The 18,706-nt window shown below is 38.7% G+C and overlaps 2 protein-coding genes across 2 annotated transcripts; both read right to left on the bottom strand.

Annotated features, from left to right (window-relative positions):
- Window positions 1–329: 329 nt before the first annotated feature.
- Window positions 330–7,922, bottom strand: LOC103152681 (solute carrier family 22 member 2-like). The gene is made up of 11 exons (XM_007573248.2): window positions 7,075–7,922; window positions 6,132–6,235; window positions 5,885–6,039; window positions 4,777–4,945; window positions 4,368–4,482; window positions 4,190–4,290; window positions 3,231–3,445; window positions 1,942–2,050; window positions 1,758–1,870; window positions 1,383–1,482; window positions 330–615 (listed from the first exon to the last, which is right to left on the bottom strand). The coding sequence occupies exons 1-11, from the start codon at window positions 7,474–7,476 to the stop codon at window positions 522–524; spliced, it is 1,677 nt and encodes a 558-aa protein (XP_007573310.1). The 5' UTR covers window positions 7,477–7,922; the 3' UTR covers window positions 330–521.
- Window positions 7,923–10,571: 2,649 nt separating this feature from the next.
- LOC103152680 (cation-independent mannose-6-phosphate receptor-like) lies at window positions 10,572–17,991 on the bottom strand. Its single transcript, XM_007573247.2, has 11 exons — window positions 17,793–17,991; window positions 17,038–17,278; window positions 15,436–15,572; window positions 15,192–15,309; window positions 14,308–14,454; window positions 13,593–13,777; window positions 12,903–13,089; window positions 12,689–12,826; window positions 12,049–12,118; window positions 11,708–11,974; window positions 10,572–11,486 (listed from the first exon to the last, which is right to left on the bottom strand). Exons 1-11 carry the CDS (start codon window positions 17,902–17,904, stop codon window positions 11,364–11,366), a joined length of 1,725 nt encoding a protein of 574 aa, XP_007573309.1. The 5' UTR covers window positions 17,905–17,991; the 3' UTR covers window positions 10,572–11,363.
- Window positions 17,992–18,706: the final 715 nt, after the last annotated feature.

The following is an 18,706-nucleotide window of genomic DNA, read 5'->3' as shown; positions in this document are numbered from 1 at the left end:
TCTATTTCATTTTTAATCTTAAAATGGGAACGCAACAGCAGCAAAACTTCCTGATTGTTTTTTTCTTCTTCATAGAAATATAAGTAACTTTTCTCCACATAAACAGACCAGAAACAATATATAGACAATAAATTATGAAGGCGAGTTATTGTGAACTAATGAAGGTTCATAGACAATTTAGTTTGAACATGAAATCATGAAGTAAAAACTTCGATTTTCTGCCTCGATATGTTTCAGCTGCATGATTATCGCCCTCTGCTGGCTGAAAAGCATCACGTCAATTTTAAGCAGATTAGTAAAATCACAAAAAAATTGTACCTCTGAACAAAAACGCTCAGCACTCCAGTTTATTTAGAATAAAACTCTTTAATAATTTAATACTGTAGCCAAACAGCAGAAAACATAAAAGCAGATTCATCTTAGCTCTAACTTCTGTGAATATGTGAATAGTACAGCAACAATATAAGGTTTTAATAAATCCAAACATATGAAAACAGAGTTGAGGAAGAGAAATAAATAAATCAGACAGCTGCTGGTTCTTTGCAGGACGACACGTTGCTGTTGGGCAGCAGGTTGGCCAGCTGCTGGGTCTGCAGCTTCGTCTTTTCCTTCACCCTGAACACAAACATCATGCACGGAAAAACCTTTGTTCACCGACGACTGCAACAACTAGCAAAAAAATCTGAAGCCGATTAGTTAATTTATAGGATAGAAAATCTACATTTTAGCTTAGTTCGCTTCAGGAAGACAGATAATAAACACAACTTTTTAAATATTTTGCTAGATATGGTTAAAGAATGACAACAGAGATTGGGCCAGGCCAAGAAAAAATAAATAAAATAAATAACGAGAATTGCGAGAAGTCATAATATTGCGGAAATAAACTCGTACGAGAACAAAGTCATATTACAAGAATAAAGTCAAAATATAATGAAAACTCTGACAACAAAAAGAGAATTAAAGAGATGCTAAGACAATAAAAAACACATATTATTAGAATAAACTTGTATGAGAATAAAGTCATTATATTGTGAGTTTATTCTCATTTTGTAATATTACAACTTTTTTCTTGTACGACTTTATTTTATGTATTTCCACATGTACTTTTATTTCTATCACTATTTCTTAGCCTGGCCCTAATACTCCGTTGTAAAAAAAAAAAAAAAAAGATTATTGTGGAAGTTTAGTTTCCTCTGTCAATCTTTTATTTTTCAGTAAAAAATAATGTCTCCCCCTGCTGGCTAGTAGATAAAATATTGGTTTAATTTTTAGACTCCGTTTCTTTTCTTCAGTTTGATTCTTTAATCTACATTCATGAATGAAACTGGACATTTAAAATATTCTCTTATTGTGTTAGGGTTTTTTTGTAGGATGCAGCTCACCTCTCAGGAAACTCGATATCGTCGATGGTGTCAGGCAGCGGCACACCTCTGGTTTCTGGAAGCAGGAGAACTAAACCACCAGCCACGAAGGCCAAGCATCCTGCAGAGCAAATTATAAACTCAGCTTTATAAACATGTTTACTTTTCATTTTTTTGTCACAACTCAAAGTTTCAGTTATTACTTAAAATGAGTACATAAAACAAGCTCCTCTTTTTTGCTGAAAAGTTACTTGTAATCAAGTTTTTTTTTATTTCAAGTGTACTAAAATATTTCCACTAGAAACTAGAGCAAAAATACTCAGAGCTTATGTTTTTGCATTATTGCTTTTTTCCTTAAGTTACACTGTTGGTTGTTTAAAAAAACTAAGAGCATACCAAAAATGATGAGTGGGAGCTCAAGCCAGACGACGGCGAGTCTGTAGAGCAGGAAAGGAGCGACAATGCCCCCAACGTCACACAGAGTGGAACAAACCGACACGCCAAAGTTCCTAGAAAGACAACAAGTCTGAGATTTAAGATGCTTCTCAAGCGAAGCACACAAACACAGAAAGAGTCTTACCGGACAAATGTTGGGTAGAGTTCAGTGTTTACGAAAACGACCATCTCAAAGGTCATGGTGATCCCCAGCCGACCAACGCAGGCCACCACAGTCTTAAACCAGAACATTCCTGAGAGTCGAGGAGAAATAAACTGTTAAAGTGCTGAAAAACCTGGAACAATACCTTTAGTTTTCACAGCTCATAGTCCGATATACTCAGTTTGATGAGGAATCAAAACTGCAACATTTGTTACATTTTCAGCATTTACATTTACATTTTCAGCTAGTTACGGTTAGCTATGCGTCAAACGAAGTTAACCCTATGAAAAACCTGTTAACCTCCTCGCCTGTGGGGGCGCTGCATCAAGAACCACTGAAGGAAACAAAACGAAAACTTCTGAATGTAAAACAAAATGGAGTGGCAACAGAGTTTAACGGATGTAGGATTTCTCTTTTGTCTTTGGTGAAAGACCACAAGCCATTTCTCCCACTAGAGCTAAACACACATTTGTTTTGGTTGTATTTACCCAGAATGCCTTGTGTTTTAGTTTACTTCCTGCTTTTGGAGCAGTCACATATGCATTCAAACTGCAACAGAGTTCACATCAACCGAACCGAACCGAGGTCTGTAGGCTGACCAGAGTTTGCTTTAGCGTCCGATTACACATTCACACCTCCCCAAACGAACCAGACTTTTTAGAGTTACCGTATTTTCCGCACTATAAGACGCACCGGATTATAAGGCGCACCATCAATGAAAGGCCTATTTTAAAACTTTTTTCATATATAAGGCGCACCGCATTATAAGGCGCATAGAATAGACGCTACAGTAGAGGCTGGAGTTACGTTATGCATCCACTAGATGGAGCTGCACTACAGGGAATATCAACAAAACAGTCCGACTCCGGTCGGTTAGGAGAGCCTCCTGCGATTGGGCCCGGGCGTGGCCGGACGATGGTCACCCTTCTCCATTCGCGTACAGCATGTTCGTGGAGAAAGTGGTGCTAAATGACCTGATTATAGACGATCGGTAGGTAGATCAAACTTTATTAACAAACCAGCGTTCTGACAGCTATCCCAGCATGCACCGCACGTTTCTTCTTCTATGGGCGAAAATGAAGTCGGCGGCTGCTTACCGTAGTTGCTAGACCTGTTGTGGCTCAATATTGGTCCATATATAAGGCGCACTGTCGGCTTTTGAGGAAATTTAAAGTTTTTAGGTGCGCCTTATAGTGCGGAAAATACGGTAAGTGAAAGCGAACCAAACAGGGCAGGTGAGAATGCTCCCTAGTTTCTCCTGAGAGCCTCACTGTCAGGAATGAAGGCTGTGATGAAGCAGGAGGCGCCGGCCACGATGTTGGCGGTGGCGAATGGGAGGCGTCGGCCGATTCGCTCGATGGTGAAGAGGATGAGGAAGGCGGCAGGGAACTCCACCAGGCCGGAGATCAGGAAGTCGATGTAGACGTTTCCTCCCAGAATTCCCAGCCGCATGATCAAACCCTGGTAGACGACTGCACTGGTGAACCTGGAGGCACCCAGACACAGAACGAGCCTTAGAAACGTATTTTTGGGATTAACGTAAAGATAGAAGCATTAAAGTACCCTAAGATTTTGAAACTGTGTCAAAATCAGGCTAAAATTAAATCCAAAAAGATTCTCTTCAGCCTGAGAATGAAAGGGTTAAAGTTTTTTGTTTTTTTTATGTATGTATGTATGTATTTTGTTATAAGACAGATAATCTGTGAAAAGATTGATCTCTTCCACTCCTTACCTGAGCTGATATTTCTGTCTGAAGAAATGCAATACTCCTGGTCAAAAACAACCAATCAGAGCGAGCAAAAAGGTCATAATGCAATCAATCAACCTCATGTACTTGTTGCTAAATGTGCTACACTTACCCTACCAGGAAAACTGTATATCTGCCCCAATGGGTGGCTATGCTAACTAGCCGGAGCATTTACAACAAGCTCTTCTGACAAGGAGAAACTGAATCAGCCATGATTGGCAGCGCTAAGACCCGCCTCCTGGCTCTGATTGGAGATGGCACAGGAGCTCAGTTTTTTCACATCTGTCTGATACATGTTCTTATAACAGTCAGTTTCAACAAATTATTAACTTAAAACAAGCTTCTATATCTGCCTGAAAAGTTAAGTTAGTAAATTTGAAACAAGACAAAACTAAGATATTTGAACTGAACAAACAAAACTTTTGTTTTTCAAAAACTTGGGTGAAACCAGCATTTGCATTGAGTTTTAAGAGAAAAGCTCACCAGTTGAAGCTGAGAATAAGTGTGTGTTTCCTCATTTTTGGAGTTCTGATCAGGTCCATGAAGGAGGTGGTGGAGGAATCAGCGTTATCATCCGACAGCGTCTGTAAAACACAAACATCCAGGCGTTTCACAAGCCGGGTTATCTGTGTCCAAACTGAGGAGGAGAGGTGAGTGTTACCTCGATCATCTTGGACAGAGTCTTCCTGTTTTCCTTCGCCATGTCTTTGGTGATCTTCACAGCTTTGGACTTCCTGTTCTGAGACAGCAGCCATCTTGGAGATTCAGGGATGAACCTTAGAGGTAAAAACAACAAAAAAAATCAGGAATCGTCCACAAATCCCAGTTTTTCACCTCATACAGTTTATCTAAGATATGAGCTAATTCATAAATATTTTCAAGAAATTGTGCAGCATATTGAAGGCAAATCTGACTTTCTATTACTTGACACATCAAGTAAGGCTGAGGCAGCAGGGGAGTAGAAGTGAGAAATTCTGCCACCTGCACCAAAAGAAACAATTCTGACATTTTTCTTTGTTCGCTAAAGACGTTCACTGTTTCCTCATCAGTGAGGCATTCAGGCGTCTCACCAGTAGTAGGACAGGAAGAGGATGTAGGGGACGGTGATGACGACCTGCAGCCAGCGCCAGTCCGTGATGAAGTAGGCGAGCAAAGGGAGGATGAGGATGCCAACGCTGAAGAACATCTGGTAAATAACTCCCACCGTCCGTCTGAACTCCACACCAACGATCTCTGTGACTGATTTACAAACATTTGTTTTGGATTTTTTTAACTACAGATTTAACTTATTTTTATTTATGTAGAGCAATAATGACTTTATTAGAGCTGAAAAATCTCTTGATGTTTGTTGTACAGTTGGCCGATGTGTTCAATGGCATATTGTAAAGGAAAAAAATGAGTAAATTTCCATCAAAAACTCATATTTTGAGATTAATCCCAGAAATGTTCTAGAAAAAAAATATATTTTTGAACTCCATAAGTTGAAAATTTACAGGGAAAAAAAAGAAAAATCTAAATTTGAGATCTCAGAACTTTTCTACAATACATGGAAAGTTCTGAGTTTGAAAAGCTGAAAATTTGCTAGAAAAAAATTAGAAATTTTCAGATTAACCTCAGAGATTTTCTAGGAAAAAAAAAATTCTGAGCTCCAAAAGTTGTAAATTTGCTAGAAAAACCGTGGACTATTCTCAGCTTCCAAAGTCAAAAATTGTTTACTTTTGGAAATTCCCTCATTTTTTTCTCAAAAATTTTCAACTTGAAGTACAAATTTCCAAGTTTCTTTATGGTTTTTTCCTGTTTTTCCTACCAATTTTGTGACTTTTCATACTCAGAAATTTCCAACCTTTTTCTAAAAAAATTCTTAGACTAAATTAAATAATTTCTCAGTATTTTGGACTTAAAACTTTATCACAATATTTTGTGGTACTATTGTGATAATAAAAGTGATGATAAGAACAATTTGTATATGTATTTGTATCTGTGTGCCTGTTACTGTATATCACAGAGGTCATAGCATCACAAACAAATTCTGGACAGTTTTAATTGTTTTTAAACATCGTTAATTAGAATTTAATGTGACAACAATAAATAAAAATATTATCATGATAAGAAATGTATCACGATAACTGATAAACGATATGACTTGGATGTTAAATGAAAAGATGAAAAGATTCTTACTGAGTACGTATCCCGCCACCCATCCTCCTTTCACTCCGAACCCGTACAGAGTCCTGAAAACCAGTAAGGAAATGTAGTTGGGAGCCACAGCCACCAGGATGCCGGCGATCCCGTTCAGCACGTTGGACATGAGGAAGCTCATTTTCCTCCCAAACCTGAGAGACACAAACATTTACTGGGAAATTATCCCAAACTTCGACATCGTCCTGCTGTTTAAACTCAATCAGAGCAGAGAAAGCAAACCGACCTGTCGGCCAGGTAACCGATGGCGATGCTGCCGATCAGGAAGCCAACGTTCAGCGTGGCCTGGTACAGATCCACCAGCCACCCGTCTGAACACACCAGGTCAAACTGGACACACATTCAGGGTGGAACATGAAATAATTTGAATTTTACTTGCATTAAACAGAATATCAACCTTTTAGTAATATCAGTCTTGGCTAAGATTCTCCTGCAAAAGATATTTTTAATCTCAGTAGGATTTTCCTGGTGAAATAAAGGTTAATAAAAAAAATTAAAAATAAATAAGACTACAAACTTTTGGAAACCACAAAACCACATTGCATTGATTTCAGAAATTTTAAAGAAAAAAAAAAAGTTCTGAGCTTCAAAGATAAAAAACATTGGAAAAAAAACTTAAGTGGAAAAACACAAGGAACTTTTCTGAGTTTGAAAAATCAAAAAAAAATTTTGACTTTTCAAACTGAGAAATTTAAAAAGTTTTTTTTCCTCAAATATTTCTGAGATGAATTTCATAATTTCTGAGCTTTGTCCTGGAAAAGAAACTTTTCAAACTCAGAAATTTCCATATCCTATTCTTAAAAATAATCTCAAAGTTGCTGAGTTGTTCTCTTGCAAATTTTTTATTTTTCAAACAGACATTTTTATTTGAAAATGTCTGGGATTCATCTTAAAATTGCTGAGTTTTTTCTTTTGGCAAATGTTCAACTTTTCAAACTCAAAAATTTCAGTCTTTTTCTAAAAATGAAATTTATTCTGTCTTAATAGTTTTGTCTTATTTCAAGTGTAAAAAAATATTTACACTGGAAACTACACTAACTTGGTAACATTTTGTGTTTTGTAGTGAAAACCAATTTTCTCCTGCAAATTTTGCTCTGGCAGAAATTTTGATCCTTCAGCAAAAGCAATAAAACTAGATCATTTTTATTTTCAAACTCAGCTTCCCTCACCTCGGTGACGAAGGACTGCCTCCCGTCATAGTCGTACTCCCAGCCCTCGGTGCAGCCGGCCGTGGGGTTTGCGCCCCGCTCCGTCTCCCGTGGATCGCAGCTGCTTTCCGTCACATTCCAGTCCACTTCGTAGCGCAAACAGCTGCTGCGCTGCAGAACCCCGGAGATGTTGAGCAGCGGCGCCGTGAGGCTGCGACTCTCCTCCCGGCTCCATCCGCAGGCCTCCCTCCGCTGCACCGCCGCCGAGTCCCGGCACCAGTGATCCGGGGTGAAGCCCTGGAACACGATGCCCACGTACACGCCGGCCCACGGCATGGACACCATGCACAGCAGGGCGAAGATCCGCTTCTGGCAGCGCCCGAACTTCCCCGCTTCCTCCAAGATGTCGTCAAAAGTCGCCATGAGTTTTGCCTCCAAGCAGCTGATCTGTATGCCGGGCCTCTCTCTGCGCACCGACCATTCAAACTGCGGGCCCAGTTTGGCCCAGTTGGGTTTTTAACGGGACCAACTGGAGCAAAGGTCCACTGAAATGCGTCTGTTCTTCGCATGCTGTGCAGCAGAGCATGAAAAACATTTGATGTGATTTTTACAGACGTCAGACGAACAGTTAGAATTTGGCGCCAAGCCTGCATGAATTTCTCAAAGCTTCGTTAACATAATTGCATCTGATGGAGCAGCTTGATGCAACCAGTTAAAGTTTAAACACTGCACATTTAAACCCGCTCCGGTCTGCATTAATTCAGACAAACTCGCATAAAACACTGAAAAGTGTTTCTATGGAACGAAATTGGGGTCATACAGTTTTTTCAAAAGAAGGAGGAGGAAAAAAAAAAAAAACAGGGAAAAAAGATTTGAAACTGAACAGAAGCTTGAAACTGGAAAAAAAAAAAGATTGTAAAGAGAAAAACAAAGATTTTACATTAAAATGTTATTTTGAAATTGAAAAGTTTGAAACTGAAAAACAGATTTTGAAATTGGAAAAGATACACTGAATAAAAAGATTTGAAGCGGGAAAAAAAAACATTTGACACTGAAAAGAAATTTGAACCTGAGAAATTATTTTGTAACTGAAAGAACACTGAAGCTGAAAAACAATTAAATTGAAGATTTGAAACTGAAAAACTTGTTCAAAACAAATTTTCAGTTTCCAATCTTTTTTTGAATTTCAAACATTTTTTTGTTTTTGTTTCAAATTTCTAAAATGCACTTCATGGCCCCAATTTAGCTCCATATAACCTAAAAAAGAAAACTTGATTCCAAAAATAGTTTTGGACATTTTTAACAGTTTTACATCCTTTTTACAGTTTTAAAACTTCTTCAGTTTCAAATAGATTTTTCTGGTGCACAAAATTTATCGCCCCAATATAGCTCCATACAAAGTTCAATAATGTAAGAAAAATCAAAGGAACATTTCATAAAAACTGTCATTAAGATGAGATGAAACTTCAACAACAGAGTGTAGATCTCTTATTTATTCAAATAATGCATTATTCTTTACATCAATTTTTTGTTTTTAAATAAGAAAACCGAGAAAAAGCTGCAAACAGAAAACATAATTCAGACCAACTCAAACATAACGAACCCCATCAGTACCGAATCATCATCCCAGGGAATTTTTATGTCACCGCTTTCTCTTAACTTCAGATTTCAACCTGAAAGAGTTTCACAGATGAGAAAGTTCAGGAGAACGTTTAGGACAGAACAGTCTCATGCAGATAAGAAAAGGACGCAACAGAAAACAGGAAAAAGTTACAAAATTCCCAAAACAACAGTTCAAACCAGAATTCATCAACAAGTGATTGAACTGGGGCTGTTTTTTAATTTTACATTGATGTAACTTCAAATCAACAGTTTAATAATTTAAGTTCATCTTCGAAACCTTTGATAATCTGAAATCATGTTGAGGAAAACCCACACATCGTCTCTCTCTCCCAGGACTAAATCAGATTTTTAAAATGAGATATTTGATATAAATGATAAAAACAGGAGCGCTGACGGGTGTTTGCGGTTTGTTTTTGTTCAACTCATCCATAAACATACTGTTAGACTCTAAAAAACCTGACATAAAGGTTACCTACAGAAGCTTGAACACTCCAGTTAGTCCAATCCTAAAGAAATTTCTCTCATAATTTGCACTTAATATATATATATTTTTGTCACACTCTTAGACTTTGTTCCAGTGTTTGTTACAGGAAGTGACAGAAAGTCTCAAATAGATTGTGTTTGGTAGATGATAGTAATAAATGCAGCTAACAATAAATTCTGTTTCTATTTATCAGGTTTTTTCAAGTGTTTTGAAGATCAAGAAGAATAATTTTTGTATTTTTAGAGGAGAAGATAAACTCCTTCTAGGGGCGTAGCAGTACATGTGATTGTCCCAAATCCCTCAAAGTTGGACAGAAAGAGCATAAAACTATGGAAAGCCGAGCTGGGAAAAAATGAAAATCCAATCTAAAGCTCTCCACACCAAAGCAATGCAAACATCACATCAGCTAATGGTGACAGATGTTTGTTTTATTTATTTTGAAACATTCAGAGCTTTTGGTAACCATGGTTACAAAGGAGAGTATGTTGGGAGTATGGCAAGCCAAATGGTCATATAATCAAGCACTTTGCTATGCCTGGTTGTGTCTAACATTAGTAAACTTTTGATAAGCAACAAGGCTCCTAAATAAAGTTTGCTTTCTGTTTGAAATGAGGTTTTTGTCTCTAAACCCAGATCAACATGTGGTTTATATGTACTGCTACACCCACTTCCTGTTTCTGATTGCAAGTTGGACGCAGCAAAAAACACAAAATCTTACCAAGTATTCATGTCTAAACTCTAAAAAAAACTAAAAAAGATATAAGGGCTTGTTTTAGGTAAATAATTCCTTAATATTGATGAAAAAGTTCTAGCTCCATCGGTAGATTATATCTACAAGTGGATTTATGACACGGGAAAAATGTTATAAGTGAAACAATTTACTAGTGGAAATAGCACCAATATTAATGAATTATTGACTCAAGCTCTCATCTTTATGATAAAGTTACATGCAAGTTAGTTAAGTCTTATTTCAAGTATACTGATGTATTTGTGCTAGAAATTAGACAAAACTTGGTCAGGTTTTGTGTTTTTGCAGTGACAACAAAATGAAGCAAAAGTTTTTGCATTAATTTCAGATCAGATTTAGATGTTCATTATCATTTATTTATTTATTTTATTTTTTTTTTAGCAAAATTGAAAAAAATTAGATTTGCAAAAAAATATTAAAACTCTTGTTTGACCTGTGTTTTTAATTTTATCATTTTGTGGGAGTTGCTACTTTTCTTAAATTTAATGGCGTAATTTGGACAAAAAAAAGAGGATGTTTAAGAAAATATGAACTATTTTAAATCCTGGAATTACTCAAAACTAGAACATCTGAGCACTGATTAGTTGGCAAACCACGTTGCCCAAAGACTGTGTAAGGAAACACTGCAGATTGGTTTTATCTCATACACCAAACAAATACTGATGCAAGTTAAATCCTGTATGTTTTTGGCCAAGTGTGAACTCTGACACTGAAAAATCTAAAACATATTGAAGCAGAAGCATCAGCAAGACCTGCAAACTAGAGTTGGGTTTATAACATAAAAGAGCAGGAAAAAAATCTAGTTTAGTGACTGAAATATGGCTTCCAATCTCCAGTTTCCCTTCAGTCGACCGTCCATTCCCACTTAAGGCCGTCGTACAGAAAATCAGTTAAATAATCATAAAATAAACTTTTGTGCCAAAGAAGTCGAGAAACAAAATAAAAAAAAACAAAAAAAAAAACACGATCATCCATTTACAAAAACACCTGTTCACCAGACAAAATCATCAAGGAAGGCATCAAACTTTCTTTTTAAGGGGAAAGAAAGAAAAAAACCTTCTCTGCTAGCAGCTGTAAACAGTGTCTTTGTCCCTTAACGTTTCACCAGCTTCCCAACACGTTCCTAAAGAAAAAACCTAACAAATGTTGTGCTGATTTCATCAAAGTGCTAAATTAATGGCACGACCTTATCCCAAACTGAAAAATAAAAATAAAGAGTTGTGGTTTTCTCACCGAGGAACGTGTGCAATCAGGGTTTAATTGAGAGACGCAGGTACTAAAGGCCTGAAGAACAGTTTTAAATAACGAACCTCTCAATAAATTAAAATCAACACCGGCAGTCCGAGTCCGAATCGGCCGAGAAGAGGCGCAGCGGAGGGGAGAAAAAACGCAATCTGTTGGTTTCGCCGCTGCCGTCTTGGAGACATTCACTGAGAGAAGAGTTCAGGCGGTTCATCACACCCTGAGGAGATCCTCGTCGCTGTCGTCGTCCTCACGCTTCCGGCTGCGAGGTTTGCTGCTCTTCCTCGCCCTGTCCGACTCCTCCAACAGGCCCACCAGGTCTTCATCACTCTCCTCCTGGAACAGAAAATAAAAACACGCCGTGAGGCTTTGGAGACGGTAAATTGTCTCACAAATTGTTGTAAAAAACGATGTAATTCTTGTTTTAATATCTGTATCGGTTCCGACATTGAAAAAGAAAATCTAGATTGGGTATTGGTGATATGTGTCCAATCTATAAAACAGATCTATTCATTCTAATTCTAAAAAACGACCAGTCGACTGGCGTGACCTCTGACCTGCAGGACGGCGCTGCGCTGAGTCCTGGACGCCGCCTGCGGTTTCAGCACTCTGACGCCCGGGACGCTCAGCACCTCGTCCTCGCTGTCGTCGTCCTGCTCGTCCAGAGAGAACGAGCGCAGCCCGTCCGTGTTCACCGGCTTGGTCCTGATGTGGCCGTTGCTATGGTTACTCCTCCCGCGGTGCGAGGAAGAAGACAGAGGAGTTTCCAGCTCCTCCATCAGCCACTCCATCTCCTCCTCACCGCCTTCCTCATCCGTGTTGACCTGCGGGTCAAAGGGCGGATTTAGCAGCAGCAAACTGAGAACTCCTGCGCTCTCTGAAGGCGGCCAGAACGAACCTTTGAGTATTTATACGAGACTTGATTTCCTCTCTTGCAGCAGCCGGCGACCTTCTGCATCACAAGCTCCCTGAAAGGAGACGGGGAATGTTTGATGAGAGAGAAGAAACAAAACAGATTTTTGCTTAGGCTGTTTTCTAAAACAGCCTCGTAATCAAATATTGCAACCAAAGTTGTAACGTTTGTTCAATTTTCATCTGGTACGGTTCGCTTTCACACCGTGTCAAACCAAACTGACTGAAAAAAAATGTTCCCCTCCACGCCTGAGGGGGCGCTGCATGAAAACCTCTGAAGAAGAAACTGAGCAAGGCTTTGAAACATCAAAAATGTGCTGAGCTGACAGAGTTGAGCTGCGGTCTCTGGTCCGCTTGGCGTTCACATCAGCACTCGAACCGCACCAGAGTTCACTTCAACCAAACAGACTGAGGTTTGTAGGCGGACCAGTTTAAGAGTTCAACTACACATTCACACCTACAGCGAACAGCGAATATTTAAAAAAACAATTTTTTTTGTGTTAAAGATTCAGTGTTGGCTTTTAAATCCTCAGAGTATCTGTTTACATTTTCGTTTTCAATAAACCAACTGGATTTCCCAGACAAACGAACTGCAGGTCGATTAAGGCGGACTGAACAGGACTTACCGTCGTTCTCTTTTGTGCAGCAGATATCCCAGCAGACAGACGACCAGAACCACCAGCAGGACGGTCAGCATTATTCCACTCGTCTGGCTGCGGTGGGAAGAATCGATGTCGCCGTCCGACGTCTGACGATCGACGGTTCTGCAGGAAATCGACCTCCGTTTGAGTAAAACCTCTAAAACCCTCAAAGGCGTGAGGTCGGGAGACGTTTACTCACATCAGCCCACACACGGCTTCTGTGTGCCACACAAACAGATACTGGCAGTCGTCCGTCTCTCGCAGGAACTCCGGGATGCCGACGCCGACCGACGGGTTGCAGTAGAACGTGATGGTGGAGTAGACGGTTCTGTTCTCCTCGCCGTGGCACTTCGAGTCCGAGGGAACGAGAACGTCCAGGTTTCCTCCTGGAGACGCCAAGAAAAGGCCTTAGACCCGACATTTAAAGACTTTCTATAGCTTTGCTAATAACTTGTTTTTGTTTGCTTCATACGTTCGTCTAAAAGACCAAACATCCCTCAGGATTTTCACCGACGTTTAATTTAAATATTTCCTGACTCCGAGCCACAGTGAGCCGTTCGTCTCTTCCTTTTCTAGCGGCTGTTCCAGTGTTTGAAGCAGATTAATCAAAGTGCTTCTAAAAGCCTTTTTTTCTTTTTACTTATCAGAACTTGAAATTCTTGGCAGCCTTCACTTAAAAACTCCTGAGTTTTGACACTTCAGATTATTGATTTGGGCCGGATCCAAAGTTGAACACCTTTATTTTAGATAAACTTTGCAAAGCTGAGCTTTAAAGAAGCTAATCACAATGCTAACAGGATTAGCATTTATGCTGCTGATCCAAATAAACTTGAGAGGAACCAGCTTTTCTACAACAATGCCCGGTTTTGGTGTTAGTCACATAAATTACCTTTGATGTAATACTTGGCCTTGTCAGAGGAGCCGATCTTGCGCCTGTAGTCTGCGTTCAGCTTCACCTGGCAGATGTTTGCGCCAAGGCACTTCGGCAGGGAGTTGTTGGTGATGCCGGACAGCTGGATGTGGTAGATGTAACGGTCGCCGTTGGTGCGGATGTCGCCAGACGCCTGATGCGCTCTGACAGAAATAAATAGTTTCCACATTTAATGTTGGGCTGAAAGTTACGATTGTTTTAGAATTTAATTAATCAGATGAAAACAATTGGAACATTCTGCAGATTTTACATCTAATTCTTTTTTTAAACAATATTAGAAATTCATAAAAAGATGCAATAAACAATTTAATTCCTTTACTAAATAAGAAAATAAACATTTTATTGCAGAAAATAAAAAACATTTCAGCATTCCTTTAGTCCACTTTTGATGCTAAAAATACTTCAATGTAATTTATTTATATAGCACCAATTCACAGCAACTGTCGTGCTGAAGCACTTTATAAAACTAATTTAAATTACTATCATATTGATGTTCTAATGTGAAAATCTTTCTGTTTGGCTCATCTAAACAGTGTAAAGTTCTGTTGATTAGGTTCACTAATTAATAATTGGAAAGAAAAGACGCTTAATAAGAGATTTTTTTAAACAAAATTTGAACCAGATGAAGCTAAAACAGAAACACTAGAGATGTTTTTATCTTTGTTCAGCTTACCTGCTGTAGAGTTCTCCCAGATTCAGACTGGTTCCGGTGTCGGGAACCTTTATCATCCCGTTCTCGATATGGACCTCCTGCTGCTTCACAGCGCAGGCCAGGCGAGTCTCCCAGCCAATCACGAACTCGCAGGTTGCCGTGTTGACCCTGATCCACACACAGAACAGAAACCGTCATGGAGGACTTTACAGTTCATATTTACAGTGAATAAAGGCGAAACTTCAGACACGGTGGGGAATATCAGGTGAAATTATATATTATATATGTTATAGGGCAAGGAAATTATTCAGATTTAGTTCATAATAAACATCCTGAAAATGAAATACGAGATAAATCCTGAGCTAAAGAGGAGAGAGAGTTTATTTTATAATGTTCATAAACATTTTAATGCAAATGATTCAAGGAGTGAAGGAAGGAAGAAAAGAACGAAGTAAAAAAAGACATTTTACAGAAGAAAAGGAAACAAGGAAGGACATGAAATATTTTAGAGAAGAAAAATAAGAGCAAAAACAAAGAAAGAAAAAGAAAAAAGGAGAAAAAGAGACAAAGGAAAAAAGAAAGAAAGCAATAAGGAAACCAATAAAGGAAGAAAGGACAGGAAACAGATTGACACAAAGAAAGGAGAGAATAAGAAAATAAGTCTGCGTGTGAGGAAGAGATGAAAGTCATGAAGGAGTGAAATATTTTCCAGATTTCTACAGATCTGGAAATTACTGCCTGCAGCATCACAGGTAGAAGCCAAGATATCACAACTGACTTGAACAAATCAGCCTCTTAATGTCCCAAAACATAAATATTTTCCTTTACATCACGCCTTAGCGTGACGTGTCTGACAGTTTTCCAGGTAAAAGAAGAGTTTAAGATCCGTGTTTGCGGTGTTTTACCTGAGGAGTGACGGGTGACCCACAGTGGAGCCGCAGCTCAGCTGGATCACCGTTTTGGCCTTCAAACCGTTACCGCACACATCGTCTCCGCCTGAATAGTTCACGCTTATCTTTCCATCTGTGGAGGGAAGCAAACCTGATGAAGAGGCTTGACATTTACAAAACTTTAGAAAAACAGCTGAACCGTGGCTCGAAAACTACTTTTAAAATGTTTCTGTTCAGGTATCGTCTGAACGTTTCCTACCAGTGTAGCCCATTTTCTGGGTGTAAGCCCAACCCAGGGTCTCCGTCTGTCCGGACTTGGAGTGTCGGCACACCGTCGCCCCCGTTGGACAGCTGGTCAGCCCACCATGGATTCCCTGACACAGGTTGAAGTAATACCTGCAGGAAGAGATCCACATTTATATCGTCAATGTTGCTAAATGCTCCATTAATCACTCAGACTTAAAACATTTAAAAATGTATTTTAAAAATCTAAGGACGTTAGCTTCAGCCGTTGTTTACATCTGGATTTACAGCTTCTGGCTTCTTCTGTTGTCTGCAAAATTATGACATAAAATTTTGACTGAAATGCGACATGACAGCTTGTGACTGGAGATGCTTTGAAAACTATCGGATATGATGTAGTTCTACATGTGGAAATGGCACCAATTTATTTTTTTGTTGTGAAAAGATCAGAATCGGGTTGTTCAGACTGCCATGAAGAGTTTGGGTTCATAGGTCACAATCTCTTAGTTTGGCATTTAGAAGTACAACAACTGTTCAGTTAAAGCCAAGAGATTTCCTCCTGTAAGGTTTTAATTAATTAATTCTCCTTCCACTTAATTAAACTCTGAATTAAAGTCTCATATGAAACACCAATAAATCTACTAAAGCTTCTAATTGTGACGAAATGTCGGGGTGGTGCGAACATTTTTCCAGATGAACTGGACCTCATCAGTGAGTCATTAAGTTCTGCAGAGGTCTGTTAATCACTCATCGGTTTAAAGCATAAATGTTAAAGCGGGCCGTGTCTGAAACCAGGGGTCACGTCAAGGTCACGGATGTCCTCAGATCGTCGTGAGACGTTTAAGATGTCACAGATTTCTCTCTATTTGATTAAAATGTCTAAAATTCAATAATATTTAACATCCTTTCACATTTTGAATTAAGCATGTGGCTGTTATGTTGAAGTTTTTTGGGCCACAAAAATAGCTACAGTGGGCCGGATTTTGCCCACAGGCCTTGAATTTGATACACGTGATCTAAAGCATGCAGGAAATACTAAATATATTATTTAGCTGAAAAGATTTTTGAATAAATATTTAAAGTTATGCAAAATGAACTGCTTTAATGTTTCTGTTCTTCCGTTTGGGTCTTAACTGCTTTAAAAAAAAACAAATACTTGAAAAAACAAAAAAAACAAATACCCAGCCATTTTTGGGAATACATTAATATTTTGGGGTGTCTGGAAAATGAGCCATTTCAAAAACCTTCTGTCACCTAGCAACCCAGGCTGAGCTCCAGTGTGTTTGGTCAGCTGGTTTTACAACCGTATAACGGCTGCTGGAAAAGACGAGTGTTTTTTTGACTGACCATCCAGAAATCACTTGCTGCATTCTTGTTGGTTGTGCAGGAGGTTCCACTAATGCTTTTCAATGATGTAAGGTTGCATATCTGTGCATCTGTTTGTAGCCATTATCAGGTACAAAAGTAAACGTTGAGTTGGAGGAACTAAATTTTAATTATCTAAGAACGATTTTGTGCAAAACAATGTAACAAACATGCTTTGCAGGCAAATCCTGACCTATTCATAGGTCAAATTTAAATACAAACACCTAAAAAGACGAAGGCATGACAAACTTACGAATATCCTTGGCTGGTGAACTTCCACGGCTTGGTGCGGGACGACATGGATCGCAGGTCGAACGTATGATGCTGGCTCACCAGTTTGCACTCCATCTTCGTTGGAGGACAGACGGCGCTGGTTTTCCACTCGAACGTGGCCAGGCAGCCGTTGGTCTCGGACAGCAGCTCCGGGGTGCCGTGGCCTGCAAAGTGTTCGCAGGTGAAGAGGATGGACGACTGACGCTTCGCAGAGGTTGGAACTGAAAGAGAAAACAGGAGAATTTTACATTTGAGACATGGTGTCTGGAAAAGAAGAAATCTGAACTTGGACTAGGCCGCTCTGATACGATTCCATTGTTCCTCTGAGTATTTCACTGCAGTAACTACAAAGGAAAGTGGTTGCATTGGATTTTATTTAGATGATCTGAAGTTAAGGGAGCTGAATACATTTGGATTTGCATGTAAAAATCAAATTGGAAACGATGTGAAAACGAAGTGAAAAGAAAATGTTTTCTTTTCACTTCATGTTGACAAAAGGTGCAAAGATTTTAAATGCTTTTGTTTTTATAAAGTTTTGCTACACATTTACTGGTGTTAATTAGATCACATTTACAGATGTGGAATAGTTTTCGCTTCACCTAGTTCAAATTCTGTTAAAAATTAAATTTAAAAAATCTATTAAATAGTGCATTATGTGATTTGAAGATGTTTTATTTTTGGCAGCGTTAAAGAACGTCCCGTCCTTTCCGGCGTTCGGGAGTGAAAAACTCTCACCTTCGCTGCATTGTCCAAACTTTCGGTCCTTGTCGTAGTTGGAAGTTGTGGCACACCACTTCTTGCCATCCGTACTTCCGTCTTTGGTGCATTCGCTGTACGACTTGTTCATGTAGGTGAACGGGAACACGCACGTCTCATTGTTGGTGGTCACTAAAGACACAAAAGCTGCTTCTTTAACTGGTTTCTGGCATTTTGATCATCATCAAGATATTTTGGGAATCCATCAATTTCTTTCAAAAGTGCCTCACATCTCCAGATATCTCTGAGGCAGGTACATTTTCTCTCCACAAAAGAATGTAATCTGATGTTTCTGCTACAGTAGCGCTCAGCCTGCTGCAGGTAAAAGCAGTCTTAACACTTTCAGACAGTAAAATTCAGGCACTTCTAAACCATTTTCAAGATAAGCTGTCAAACTTTTCCAGCACTGCAGTTTGGAGATAAAAACAAAGAATTTAACTAAAAAAGAGACTGTTTTAATTCTTTAAAACTCACCTATTTGTTACTGTTAATAATAATGTCTTATGGCAGTTTGCTACATTCTATGAAGACAAAAATAAAGCAAAGTTTTATGTTTTGAAATGTCTCCTTCACACATGCACTAAACATCTGACTGGTCCAAGAAAAAAACCACAAATTTAACAAAAAATATTCTAATTACAATACAAATAATTGAGTAATTAGGAATAATAAATATTGTAAACAAACACATTACATAAAGAAAGTTATTTAAAAAAATCTCTGAAAATATTTTCTGCCATTTAGCAAATTGAATTAATTTTAGTAACCGACCTAAAAAACTGAAGGATTAATTGGATTTTAAAAACATTTGTTTGTTTTTATTAGGTGTATGAAAATATCTGGTTTCCACTGTAAATAATGTTTTCCAAATTAGATTGCACTTTATTATAAAA

The sequence above is a fragment of the Poecilia formosa genome, unplaced genomic scaffold, assembly GCF_000485575.1.
Source record: "Poecilia formosa unplaced genomic scaffold, Poecilia_formosa-5.1.2 Scaffold322, whole genome shotgun sequence".
In the NCBI taxonomy this organism is placed as follows: Eukaryota; Metazoa; Chordata; class Actinopteri; order Cyprinodontiformes; family Poeciliidae; genus Poecilia; species Poecilia formosa.
The sequence above is the reverse complement of the archived record's forward strand: the minus strand, read 5'-3'. Positions and strand labels throughout refer to the sequence as shown.